General features: G+C 50.3%; 1 protein-coding gene across 1 annotated transcript in view; it reads right to left on the reverse strand.

Moving 5' to 3' along the window:
* Positions 1-14,397, reverse strand: part of TEX15 (testis expressed 15, meiosis and synapsis associated) — a 247,059-nt gene that overhangs the window by 118,258 nt on the left and 114,404 nt on the right. Inside the window, exon 4 of the mRNA XM_077274002.1 lies at positions 5,678-5,915. Coding sequence (XP_077130117.1) covers positions 5,678-5,915 — 238 coding nt within the window. The remainder of the gene's footprint in view (positions 1-5,677; positions 5,916-14,397) is intronic.

Raw genomic sequence — 14,397 nt, forward strand, 5'->3', positions numbered from 1 at the left:
ATGTCGCGTTTGGAGAGCCCCTGATGTGCCTAAACAGTGGAATCCCCCCACAAGTGACACCATTTTGGAAACTAGACCACTTAAGGAACTTATCTGTGTGGTGAGCACTTTAAACCCCCAAGTGCTTCACAGAAATTTATAAAGTAGAACCGTGAAAATAAAAAATCCTTTTTTTTTCCTCAAAAATGATTTTTAGCCTGCAATTTTTTATTTTCTCAAGGGTAACAGGAGAAATTGGACCCCAACATTTATTGTGCAATTTATGCTGAGTAGGCTGATACCCCATATGTTGGGGTAAACCACTGTTTGGGCGCATGGCAGAGCTCGGAAGGGAAGGAGCGCCGTTTTGGAATGCAGACTTTGATAGAATGGTCTGCGGGCATTATGTTGCGTTTGCAGAGCCCCTGATGTACCTAAACAGTAGAAACCCCCCACAAGTGACCCCATTTTGGAAACTAGACCCCCCAAGGAACTTATCTAGATGTGTGGTGAGAACTTTGAATGCCCAACAGCTTCACAGAAGTTTATAATGCAGAGTCGTGAAAATATATATTTTTTTTTTCCACAAAAAAGATTTTTTAGCCCCCAAGTTTTTATTTTCACAAGGGTACAAAAGAAATTGGACCCCAATAGTTGTTGTCCAATTTGTCCTGAGTACACTGATACCCCATGTGTGGGGGGGGGGGGGACCACTGTTTGGGAGTAGGCTGATACCCCATATGTTGGGGTAAACCACTGTTTGGGCGCATGGCAGAGCTCGGAAGGGAAGGAGCGCCGTTTTGGAATGCAGACTTTGATAGAATGGTCTGCGGGCATTATGTTGCGTTTGCAGAGCCCCTGATGTACCTAAACAGTAGAAACCCCCCACAAGTGACCCCATTTTGGAAACTAGACCCCCCAAGGAACTTATCTAGATGTGTGGTGAGAACTTTGAATGCCCAACTGCTTCACAGAAGTTTATAATGCAGAGTCGTGAAAATATATATTTTTTTTTTCCACAAAAAAGATTTTTTAGCCCCCAAGTTTTTATTTTCACAAGGGTACAAAAGAAATTGGACCCCAATAGTTGTTGTCCAATTTGCCCTGAGTACACTGATACCCCATGTGTGGGGGGGGGACCACTGTTTGGGTGCACGGCAGAGCTCGGAAGGGAAGGAGCGCCGTTTTGGAATGCAGACTTTGATATAATGGTCTGCGGGCGTTATGTTGCGTTTGCAGAGCCCCCGATGTACCTAAACAGTAGAAACCCCCCATAAGTGACCCCATTTTGGAAACTAGACCCCCCCATGGAACTTATCTAGATGTGTGGTGAGAACTTTGAATGCCCAAGTGCTTCACAGAAGTTTATAATGCAGAGTCGTGAAAATAAAAATAAAATTTTTTTTCCACAAAAAAGATTTTTAAGCCCCAAAATTTTTATTTTCACAAGGGTAACAAGAGAAATTGGACCCCAAAAGTTGTTGTCCAATTTTTCCTGAGTACACTGATACCCCATGTGTGGGGGGGACCACTGTTTGAGGGCATGGCAGAGCTCGGAAGGGAAGGAATGCCATTTTGGAATGCAGACTTTAATAGAATGGTCTGCGGACATTATGTTGCATTTGCAGAGACCCAGATGTACCTACACAGTAGAAACCCCCCACAAGTGACCCTATTTTGGAAACTAGAGCCCCCAAGGAACTTATCTAGATGTGTGGTGAGAACTTTGAATGCCCAAGTGCTTCACAGACGTTTATAATGCAGAGTTGTGAAAATAAAAATAAAAAAATTTTTCCACAAAGAAGATTTTTTAGCCCCCAAGTTTTTATTTTCTCAAGGGTAACAGGAGAAATTGGACCCCAAAAGTTGTTGTCCAATTTATCCCGAGTATGCTGATGCCCCATATGTGGGGGTAAACCACTGGGTGCACGGCAGAGCTCGGAAGGGAGGGAGCGCCATTTGACTTTTTGAGCGCAAAATTGGCTGGAATCAATGGTGGCGCCATGTCGCGTTTGGAGACCCCCTGATGTACCTAAACAGTGGAAACCCCCCAAATCTAACTCCAACCCTAACCCCAACACACCCCTAAGGCTTCTTTCACACTTCAGTTGTTTGGCGTCAGTCAGCTCCGACATAGTGACGGATCGACGGATCCGTCACAATTGTTGAGAAAACGGTTCTAACGGATCCGTTTTTTTGACAGATCCGTTACTTGGGGGTTGTCTGGGAAAAGTATCTACTTTTTGGAGCATGCGCAATTGAAAAAGCGGATTGGGGTGACGGATCCGCCGAAATGACGGTAACGACGGATCCGTCGCCCATAGGCGGCCATTCTATGGAATGACGGACGCGACGGATCCGTCACGAACCGCCATTTCGGCGCAGACAAAAAAAGTTACAATGGCCGTCAATGTCTAGATGACGTCCGCCAAATCTCGACGGATCCGTCGCATGGCGGATGGAACAGACGACCATCCGCCACAATCCGTCGCTAATGCATGTCTATGGGAAAATAGCGGATCCGCCAAAAAAAAATGGCGGATCCGCTATTTGACGAAAATGGCGGTTTCAGACTGACGCCAAAAGACTGAAGTGTGAAAGAGGCCTAACCCTAATGCCAACTCGATCCATAATCCTAATCACAACCCTAAGGATAATCGCAACCCTAACCCCAAAACAACCATAACCCTAATCAGAACCCTAAATCCAACACACCCCTAATCCTAATCTCAACCCTAACCTCAAACCTAACACTAATCCCAATACACCCCTAATCCCAACCCTAACCTTAAACCTAATCCCAAATGTAACCCTAATCCCAACTCTAACCCTAACTTTAGCCGCAACCCTAGTCCTAACTTTAGCCCCAACCCTAACCCATGCAAATAAAAAGAGACAAGGGTGCACTCTGGCTGTATATTGAATGTTTAAAGGGGGTGCAGTGCCTAGTCCAATAATATATATGACCAAGAAAAAAGAAGAAGAAAGAGATTGGACTAATATAGGCTCGCACAACCACATAATATAGAAAAACAACAAAACTTTTATTAAGCACCACAACACGAGTATAAAAACACTTAAAATCACAACAATTATGTGTGAGACACCCCTATTCCATCATGATATGTCTGCCAAAAGTATTCACATTGATGGATACAACTAGGCTAACATCTATAGGTAACATCACATGTTTACACATATATACACCATGACCATAAAGGACATCTGTATGATAGAAAATAATGGAACAAAAAACCAAAAAATGAGAAACATACACTCACCGGCCACTTTATTAGGTACACCATGCTAGTAACGGGTTGGACCCCCTTTTGCCTTCAGAACTGCCTCAATTCTTCGTGGCATAGATTCAACAAGGTGCTGGAAGCATTCCTCAGAGATTTTGGTCCATATTGACATGATGGCATCACACAGTTGCCGCAGATTTGTCGGCTGCACATCCCAAAGATGCTCCATACAAGGCAGGATGGATCCATGCTTTCATGTTGTTTACGCCAAATTCTGACCCTACCATCCGAATGTCGCAGCAGAAATCGAGACTCATCAGACCAAGCAACGTTTTTCCAATCTTCTACTGTCCAATTTCGATGAGCTTGTACAAATTGTAGCCTCAGTTTCCTGTTCTTAGCTGAAAGGAGTGGTACCCGGTGTGGTCTTCTGCTGCTGTAGCCCATCTGCCTCAAAGTTCGACGCACTGTGCGTTCAGAGATGCTCTTAGGCCTACCTTGGTTGTAACGGGTGGCGATTTGAGTCACTGTTGCCTTTCTATCAGCTCGAACCAGTCTGCCCATTCTCCTCTGACCTCTGGCATCAACAAGGCATTTCCGCCCACAGAACTGCCGCTCACTGGATTTTTTTTCTTTTTCGGACCATTCTCTGTAAACCCTAGAGATGGTTGTGCGTGAAAATCCCAGTAGATCAGCAGTTTCTGAAATACTCAGACCAGCCCTTCTGGCACCAACAACCATGCCACGTTCAAAGGCACTCAAATCACCTTTCTTCCCCATACTGATGCTCGGTTTGAACTGCAGGAGATTGTCTTGACCATGTCTACATGCCTAAATGCACTGAGTTGCCGCCATGTGATTGGCTGATTAGAAATTAAGTGTTAACAAGAAGTTGGACAGGTGTACCTAATAAAGTGGCCGGTGAGTGTATACAATGGTATACAGATGGTTGCTATAGTCCCTATTGGTAAGTCCCTGCACCATAAAGGGATAGCATGATAAACTAGTAAAGTATAGCATGAATATATGTGCAGGACTAACTATATAACATGTATATGGGATGAAGCCCAGAAGAAAGCAAAGCTCCTATATATAAATAGGGAAAGCGGTACACTGCCATAAATACTCAGCTGAATCTGAGATTAAACAAGTTTGGAGCCGTAAAAACTTCTTGGCTACAATAGCCAGGCAGATCCACATGCCATCCGCATGAATGACCGGCATGAAGCAGGAGTGGGGTGTGGGAAGAAAACCCCACGCGTATCGCTGCCGCAGCAGCTTCGTGACGAAGCCAACCCTAACCCTAACTTTAGCCCCAACCCTAACCCTAAATTTAGCCCCAACTCTAACTCTAGCCCTAACTTTAGCCCCAACCCTAACCCTAGCCCTAACCCTAAATTTAGCCCCAGCCCTAACCCTAAATTTAGCCCCAACCCTAACACTAAATTTAGCCCCAACCCTAGCCCTAACCCTAACCCTAGCCCTAACCCTAAATTTAGCCCCAACTCCTCTAGCTGCCGGTCGGCAGATCATGGCGGGCGCACTGCGCATGCGCCCGCCATTTTCTTACCGAAGGAAGAAGCCGGCGGCCAGTAGAGGACACAGGAGGACCCAGCGACACCGGTAAGTATGATAGGGTCCCCGAATCCCCCTATTTCTCTGTCCTCAGATGTGCGATCACATCAGAGGACAGAGAATTACACATCGTTTTTTTTTTTTGCGGTCGCCGGTAAACTGTTAATTACCGGCGATCGCAAAACAGGGGTCGGTAAAAACCGACCCCGATCATGTTCTTTGGGGTCTCGGCTACCCCCGGCAGCCGAGACCCCAAAGATCTCCCGGGTGCCGGCCGGCGGGCGCACTGCGCATGCGCCCGCCATTTTTTTGCCGGAAGAAGATGGCGGCGCCCATCGGGAGCCACGAGGAGCACCGGGGGAGACAGGTGAGAATCGGGGGGCCATCGGGGGCGATCGGGGACCCCATTTCTCTGTCCTCTGATGTGCGATCACATCGGAGGACAGAGAAATTAAATGGAAAATCGCGTTTTTTGTGGGTTTTTTGCGACCGCCGGTAAACGGTTAATTACCGGCGATCGCAACTCGGGGGTCGGTAAAAAACCCCCGAATCATGTTCTCTGGGGTCTCGGCTATCCCCGGCAACCGAGACCCCAGAGAAAATCCGACTCTGGGGGGGGGCGCTATTCACTTTTTCCACAGCGACGTTAATTAACGGCGCTGTGGTTTAAGTACCCTTAGCGGCCGCCGTTAAAAGGCGTATCGGCGGTCGTTAAGGGGTTAATGCTCTATAAAAGTAATTTCATTTAAAAAATCTATTGTTTCAAGACTACGCTACTAAACAAAAGTAACATATGAAACCAATATACAAATTAATGTGACACTTCATTTAAACTGTTTTAAGATTTACATAGACAATAAGAATTGTGAGAAACGTACTTTAAATATTAATACCACAATTGAACTCATTTTCTTCTGATGAGCAACGTTCAGTGCGACATCAATGTGTCGAAACAAATAAACGCCCATTTCGGGATTTCCCAGCTCTTTGTTTTTCATGTATCCAACACTTAAGCCATGCTGAGCTATGTGCGCTGCTATTTGGCACGGTACCACTAGGAAGCAGAACTTATCCTCCACTTCTCTGCCATGTCTTCCAAGCTCTTTCATCTCATTTCTGAAAAGGAATTAGGAGTAAAAAAGAAAAAGGAATTAGGAGTTAACAGAAGTCAGAAAGGTATAGATAATAATTTAAGGAGTTGTATACTTTTTTTCTGGATCCCAATCCAGTTTGGGTAAAGAATGTCGCTATCAATAGGTAATCAAATTTAAAAGATTTTTAAAAGATACACAAATGTAAAAAGACAAATTGTCTCAATGCAAAAAGCCCTAATTTTCCCTTGCTGACTTTTGGCCCTTTCTTCGATCTTTCACACTAAGGCTTCTTTTACACTTAGGCCCCTTTCACACATCAGTCTCATCAGTCTTTTGCCGTCAGTCACAATCCGTTGAATTTTGAAAAAAATGGATCTGGCGACTGATGCCGCCGGATCCGTTTTTTTTCTCATAGACTTGTATTAGCAACGAATTGCGACGGATGGCCTCACGTTTCATCAGTCGTTCGCCTGATCCGTCGAAAATTGTTTGTACCGCGGCTGGAGACAATGAACAAAGTAACGTTTTTTGTCTCCGTCGAAAAAATGGACAGCGACGGATCCGTCACCGTCCATCGTTTGCTAGAATGGAAGCCTATGGCGCCTATGGATTTTCTAAAGACGGAATAAGGCGACGGATTCCGTTTTTTTTTAGCTGAGCATGCTCCGCTTTTTTCAGATCCAATTAGCCAGCCCCCCTAGTCGAATCGGTCGAAAAAACAGATCTGTTGCATCAGTTTTTCACAATCTGCATAAATTCATATGAACCCTAGCGTGAGAAAATATTCAGAAAAATTCCCACGCTCGAATTCATATGAGTTTATGCCAGCAGGGGGCGCAGCACCGCAAGTCTAGGTAGCTACGTTCCCCTGCTTCCATTCATTCCCCACTTTTTACAAGCAGGAGCACAGCTGCATTAGCAGGCTCCTGCTTGTAAAATTATTTAACCCCTCCTGATGGATTTACAGCGTGGGACTTTACTGTAACGCCGGAGAGGTATGAGATATTGTTTTTTTTTATTTTAACTTTGTTTCAGGTGACATGGGTCGTCAATTGGATTGAGCGTTTAATAAACTATTACAACACCATGTGTCTTTATTTCATTAAAATACTTTTTTCCTAATGTGTGTGTGTTTTTTTTAACCCTTTATGAACATAGGATTAATAATGGATAGGTGTCTTATTGACACCTCTCCATTATTAACCTGGCTTAATGTCACCTTACAATAGCAAGGTGGCATTAACCCCTTATTACCCCATATCCCACCACTGCTCGGGAGTGGGAAGAGAGTGGCCAAGTGCCAGAATAGGAGCTTCTTACAGATGTGCCTTTTCTGGGGTGGCTGGGGGCAGATATTTTTAGCCAGGGGGGGGGGGGGGGGGGGGCAATAACCATGGACCCCCTCTAGGCTATTAATATCTGCCCTCAGTCACTGGCCTTCCCTATCTAGTGGAGAAAATTGTGCGGGAGCCCACGCCAGTTTTTTCCGCTATTTAACCCTTTATTTTAACAGCTAGAGCCCCCGAATTTTCCACAGACACTTCTAACATTAGCAGTGAGGAATATGTAAAAAAATAAGGGATATGAAAAGGTTTACTGTAGGAAAACCATGTCTCATATCCTGTCGGGTTTGGGAAGGAGAAAGCAAAAGCCGGCAATTGAATTACCGGCTTTTCTGCTATCTAGCGCTATATGAAATATAAATATATGTATATACATGTGTCTCAATGACATATATATACATATATATATATATATATATATATATATATATAAATATATATATATATATATATATATATATATATACTAGATGGCAGCCCGATTCTAAAGAATCGGGAGTCTAGAATCCATATATACTTTATTTATTCAAATGTAAGAATAATACAATTAATAAATAATAGTAAGAAAGAACAAAAAATGGCTGCACTCACCAGCTCTTGACAATTCTTGACAGTACGGCACATTTCTGATTGGTCGCTCGCGGCAGGCGGCAACCAATCAGAAAAGTGCCGCGCACCACGAAGGCATATATCTTTGTCCACCCTGAGCGGGTGTAGGACGCTGGTGACGTCACTTATCTCCGGACATTATCTCCGGACAAAGCCACGGAAGTTGGCACAAATTGCCGGAAGTAGTATTCTAGGCAATTATATATTAGATTTTAATGTTATCAGTGTTTACCTTTGAACGTTTATATTGTATTGTCCTGTCACCAGCCATGTGTACGATTATCGGCCGAAAGCCTCTCTGGAACCAATAATCACCCCATGTAAAGGTATCTTTATAAGTTAAAGATTCAGAATACTATGACTTTTATCATATCCTGAACAGTCAAGTTTTTTATGAACCGTTAAGGTTTTCTGGTTGAAGTAAAAAAAACTCTGAGTGTTTACAGTTTGAAACCATAAAATGTTGAAAAATTATGTCATTCTTGAGTATATCACTCAATGGTGCTCATAAACGTGTCAAATTTGATCTATAATATACTTTAATATACGTTACTTTAATCTTTAATATACTTAAGAACAGGGCCTCAGACATCACACAGGGGGTCTGAAACACCGCACAGTGCTCCAAAATATCGCTGTGCTCTGCCTGGGGCCCCATATGCTGCCTGGGGCCCCTGTGCTCTGCCTGGGGCCCCATATGCTGCCTGGGGCCCCTGTGCTCTGCCTGGGGCCCCTGTGCTCTGCCTGGGGCCCCATGTTCTGCCTGGGGCCCCTGTGCTCTGCCTGGGGCCACTGTGCTCTGCCTGGGGCCCCATATGCTGCCTGGGGCCTCTGTGCTCTGCCTGGGGCCCCATATGCTGCCTGGGGCCCCTGTGCTCTGCCTGGGGCCCCATAGGCTGCCTGGGGCCCCTGTGCTCTACCTGGGACCACTGTGCTCTGCCTGGGGCCCCATATGCTGCCTGGGGCCCCTGTGCTCTGCCTGGGGCCCCTGTGCTCTGCCTGGGGCCCCATGTTCTGCCTGGGGCCACTGTGCTCTGCCTGGGGCCCCATAGGCTGCCTGGGGCCCCTGTGCTCTGCCTGGGACCACTGTGCTCTGCCTGGGGCCCCATATGCTGCCTGGGGCCCCATATGCTGCCTGGGGCCCCTGTGCTCTGCCTGGGGCCCCTGTGCTCTGCCTGGGGCCCCATGTTCTGCCTGGGGCCCCTGTGCTCTGCCTGGGGCCACTGTGCTCTGCCTGGGGCCCCATGTTCTGCCTGGGGCCACTGTGCTCTGCCTGGGGCCCCTGTGCTCTGCCTGGGACCACTGTGCTCTGCCTGGGGCCCCATATGCTGCCTGGGGCCCCTGTGCTCTGCCTGGGGCCCCATATGCTGCCTGGGGCCACTGTGCTCTGCCTGGGGCCCCATATGCTGCCTGGGGCCCCTGTGCTCTGCCTGGGGCCCCATATGCTGCCTGGGGCCCCTGTGCTCTGCCTGGGGCCCCATATGCTGCCTGGGGCCCCTGTTAGCTCCGGACAAAGCCACGGAAGTTGGCACAAATTGCAGGAAGTAGTATTCTAGGCAATTATATATTAGATGGGCATTTCCTGAAGGAAATACATGGTGCTTGAACAGCGCTACCAGCTTTACAGCAGCACTTTTCACACACGGGACTGGGGGGCGCGCTTACTTTTGCACCCGGGGCCGGGGGCGCGCTTACTTTTGCACCCGGGGGCGCACTTACTTTTGCACCCGGAGGCGCACTTACTTTTGCACCCGGGGGCGCACTTACTTTTGCACCCGGGGGCGCACTTACTTTTGCGCCCGGGGGCGCACTTACTTTTGCACCCGGGGGCGCACTTACTTTTGCACCCGGGGGCGCACTTACTTTTGCGCCTGGGGGCGCACTTACTTTTGCACCCGGGGGCGCACTTACTTTTGGGGCCGCACTTACTTTTGGTGGGCGGGGCTCCTCGGCCTCCGATTTGCTTGGTGGGGCCCCTCGTCCTCCGATTTGGTGGGTGGGGACCCTCGGCCTCCGATTTGGTGGGCGGGGCTCCTCGGCCTCCGATTTGGTTGGCGGGGCCCCTCGGCCTCCGATTTGGTTGGTGGGGCCCCTCGGCCTCCGATTTGGTGGGCGGGGACCCTCGGCCTCCGATTTGGTGGGCGGGGACCCTCGGCCTCCGATTTGGTGGGCAGGGACCCTCGGCCTCCGCTTTGATGGGCGGGGACCCTCGGCCTCCGATTTGGTTGGCGGGGCCCCTCGGCCTCCGATTTGATGGGCGGGGACCCTCGGCCTCTGATTTGGTGGGCAGGGACCCTCGGCCTCCGATTTGGTGGGCGGGGACCCTCGGCCTCCGATTTGGTTGGCGGGGCCCCTCGGCCTCCGATTTGATGGGCGGGGCCCCTCGGCCTCCGATTTGGTGGGTGGGGCCCCTCGGCCTCCGATTTGGTGGGCGGGGCCCCTCGGCCTCCAATTTGGTGGGCGGGGACCCTCGGCCTCCGATTTGGTGGGTGGGGACCCTCGGCCTCCAATTTGGTGGGCGGGGACCCTCGGCCTCCAATTTGGTGGGCGGGGACCCTCGGCCTCCAATTTGGTGGGCGGGGACCCTCGGCCTCCGATTTGGTGGGCGGGGACCCTCGGCCTCCGATTTGGTGGGCGGGGACCCTTGGCCTCCGCTTTGGTGGGCGGGGCCGCTCGGCCTTCGATTTGGTGGGCGGGGCTCCTCGGCCTCCGATTTCGTTGGCGGGGCCCCTCGGCCTCCGATTTGGTTGGCGGGGCTCCTCGGCCTCCGATTTGGTGGGCGGGGACTCTCGGCCTCCGATTTGGTGGGTGGGGACCCTCGGCCTCCGATTTGGTGGGCGGGGACCCTCGGCCTCCGATTTGGTGGGCAGGGACCCTTGGCCTCCGATTTATTGGTCGGGGACCCTCGGCCTCCGCTTTGGTGGGTGGGGCCCCTCGGCCTCCGATTTGGTGGGCGGGGCCCCTCAGCCTCCGATGTGGTGGTCGGGGCCCCTCGACCTCCGCTTTGGTGGGCGGGGCCGGGCCCCTCGGCCTCCGCTTTGGTGGGCGGGGCCGCTCGGCCTTCGATTTGTTGGGCGGGGCTCCTCGGCCTCCGATTTGGTTGGCGGGGCCCCTCGGCCTCCGATTTGGTTGGCGGGGCCCCTTATCCTCCGATTTGGTGGGCGGGGACCCTCGGCCTCCAATTTGGTGGGCGGGGACCCTCGGCCTCCAATTTGGTGGGCGGGGACCCTCGGCCTCCAATTTGGTGGGCGGGGACCCTCGGCCTCAGATTTGGTGGGCGGGGACCCTCGGCCTCCGATTTGGTGGGCGGGGACCCTCGGCCTCCGCTTTGGTGGGCGGGGCCAGGCCCCTCGGCCTCCGCTTTGGTGGGCGGGGCCGCTCGGCCTTTGATTTGGTGGGCGGGGCTCCTCGGCCTCCGATTTGGTTGGCGAAGCCCCTCGGCCTCCGATTTGGTTGGCGGGGCCCCTGGGCCTTCGATTTGGTGGGCGGGGACTCTCGGCCTCCGATTTGGTGGGCGGGGACCCTCGGCCTCCGATTTGGTGGGCGGGGACCCTCGGCTTCCGATTTGGTGGGCAGGGACCCTCGGCCTCCGATTTGGTGGTCGGGGACCCTCGGCCTCCGCTTTGGTGCGCGGGGCCCCTCGGCCTCCGATTTGGTGGGCGGGGTCCCTCTGCCTCCGATTTGGTGTGCGGGGACCCTCGGCCTCCGCTTTCGTGGGCGGGGCCCCTCGACCTTCGATTTGGTGGGCGGGGCTCCTCGGCCTCCGATTTGGTTGGTGGGGCCCCTCGGCCTCCAATTTGGTGGGCGGGGACCCTCGGCCTCCGATTTGGTGGGCGGGGACCCTCGGCCTCCGATTTGGTGGGCGGGGACACTCTGCCTCCGATTTGGTGGGCGGGGACCCTCGGCCTCCGATTTGGTGGGCGGGGACCCTCGGCCTCCGATTTGGATGGTGTGGACCCTCGGCCTCCGATTTGGTGGGCGGGGACCCTCGGCCTCCAATTTGGTGGGCGGGGACCCTCGGCCTCCGATTTGGTGGGCGGGGCCCCTTGGCCTCCGATTTGGTGGGCGGGGCCCCTTGGCCTCCGATTTGGAGGGCGGGGACCCCCGGCCTCCGATTTGGTGGGCGGGGACCCTCGGCCTCCGATTTGGTGGGCGGGGCCCCTCGGCCTCCGATTTGGTGGGCGGGGCCCCTCGGCCTCCGATTTGGTGGGCGGGGTCCCTCGGCCTCCGATTTGGTGGGCGGGGCCCCTCGGCCTCCGATTTTTCTGGGCGGGGACCCTCGGCCTCCAATTTGGTGGGCGGGGACCCTCGGCCTCCGATTTGGTGGGCGGGGACCCTCGGCCTCCGATTTGGTGGGCGGGGCCCCTCGGCCTCCGATGTGGTGGTCGGGGCCCCTCGGCCTCCGCTTTGGTGGGCGGGGCCGGGCCCCTCGGCCTCCGCTTTGGTGGGCGGGGCCGCTCGGCCTTTGATTTGGTGGGCGGGGCTCCTCGGCCTCCGATTTGGTTGGCGGGGCCCCTCGGCCTCCGATTTGGTGTGTGCTCTGCCTGGGGCCACTGTGCTCTGCCTGGGGCCCCATATGCTGCCTGGGGCCCCTGTGCTCTGCCTGGGGCCCCATATGCTGCCTGGGGCCCCTGTGCTCTGCCTGGGGACCCTGTGCTCTGCCTGGGGCCCCATGTTCTGCCTGGGGCCCCTGTGCTCTGCCTGGGGCCACTGTGCTCTGCCTGGGTGTAGGACACTGGTGACGTCACTTATCTCCGGACATTAGCTCCGGACATTAGCTCCGGACATTAGCTCCGGACATTAGCTCCGGACATTAGCTCCGGACAAAGCCACGGAAGTTGGCACAAATTGCAGGAAGTAGTATTCTAGGCAATTATATATTATATATATATATTTAGACTGCATATATGTTTTTACGAATAGTTGAGCCCATAGATCCATTCTATTTGCAAGCCGGTGAGAAAATCTCTCCGTATGGATGCCATACGGATAATTTTTGGAGAAAAAAAATCGCATTCTCACATTAAATACGGATCACTGTACAGGAAATTTTCTGCGTATCTCGGCCATCAAAAATGGACCGTATTTTTATACGTTGTGTGTGACTCCAGTCTAACCGTGATTTTAGCGGCCCATTTTTACAGGACTTTTTTGAAACTCAGAACAAGGATGATTAGGTCACAATCACACAAGAACCCATAGCTGCTGTTTTTGGCACAAGGTTACAGGAGGCTACGTTTTTATAAACCTAGGAACTCTGCATCATCTGGCCTTTCCTAATGATGATAGTGAATAAGGCATAACCCTAACAGGCTAATTAAACCCTTAACGACCGAGCCATTTTGTAGGTTAATCACAGGACCTCATTTTTTAAATCTGATCAGTGTCACTTTATGTAATAATAACTCTGGAACACTTAAATGGATCTCACAGATTCTGATTTAAAACTTTTTTGATGCCCTAAAATCAGAGTGCATCTATCATATATATCACACAAAATAATTCATAAAAACATTTCCCACATGTCTAGTTTACATTTGCATCATTTTTGAAACATAATTTTTTGGTTAGGAAGATATAAGGGTTAAAAGTTGACCAGCGAATTCTCTCTTTTCAAACATTTTCCAATTCACAAAATAATTTTTTTAGGGACCACATCACATTTGAAGAGACTTTGAGGGGCTTATATGACAGAAAATACCCAAAAGTGACACCATTCTAAAAACTGCACCCCTCAAGGCAATCAGAAATACATTCAAGATGGTTATATGATCACAAATATTTGCAATGGATGTCACAAATTGGTAACCAAGACCAAAAAATAGAAGTGATAAGATAAAAATAATTAAAAGATAATGTTTATTTTATTTGTATATATGTAAAAAAAAATTACATAAAAATTCAGGAATAGGTACTGGAATTAAAAGGCAGGAAGACTCACGTAATATATAAATATAAGTACCGGTAGCAGCGAGGTATGTGAGGAATGTATTATTATGAACATGTTAAAATAAATCTTTGTGCTTATATAATATAATAAAGCAACCAATGTCATTATTATGATTGGCCACCAGATGGCGATCTATTACAGAAGTATAAAGTGTCTTCTCTTTTATAAAAACACTAGATGGTGGCCCGATTCTAAGGCTATGTGCACACGTAGGAAATGTGGTGCAGAATTTTCTGCACTAAATCTGCATCTCCTGGCAGAATCCGCAGGTGCATTTTTTATGCGTTTTTTGTGCAGTTTTTACCACTGCAGATTTCTATTAATGGAGGGGTGCAGAAACGCTGCAGAAACGCACAAAAGAAGTGACATGAACTTCTTTGAAATCTGCAGCCTTTCTGCACAGATTTTTCTGCACCATGTGCACAGCTTTTTTTTTTTCACATTGATTTACATTGTACTGTAAATCACAGTGCAGTTCTGCAGCATTTCAGCAGCAGAAAAATCTGCTGCAGTTCTGCCACCAATTCTGCACTAAATCTGCATCGTGTGCACATACCCTAACTCATCGGGAATTCTAGAATATGCATGTCCACATAGTATAT

Source organism: Ranitomeya variabilis, chromosome 1 (genome assembly GCF_051348905.1).
Source record: "Ranitomeya variabilis isolate aRanVar5 chromosome 1, aRanVar5.hap1, whole genome shotgun sequence".
In the NCBI taxonomy this organism is placed as follows: Eukaryota; Metazoa; Chordata; class Amphibia; order Anura; family Dendrobatidae; genus Ranitomeya; species Ranitomeya variabilis.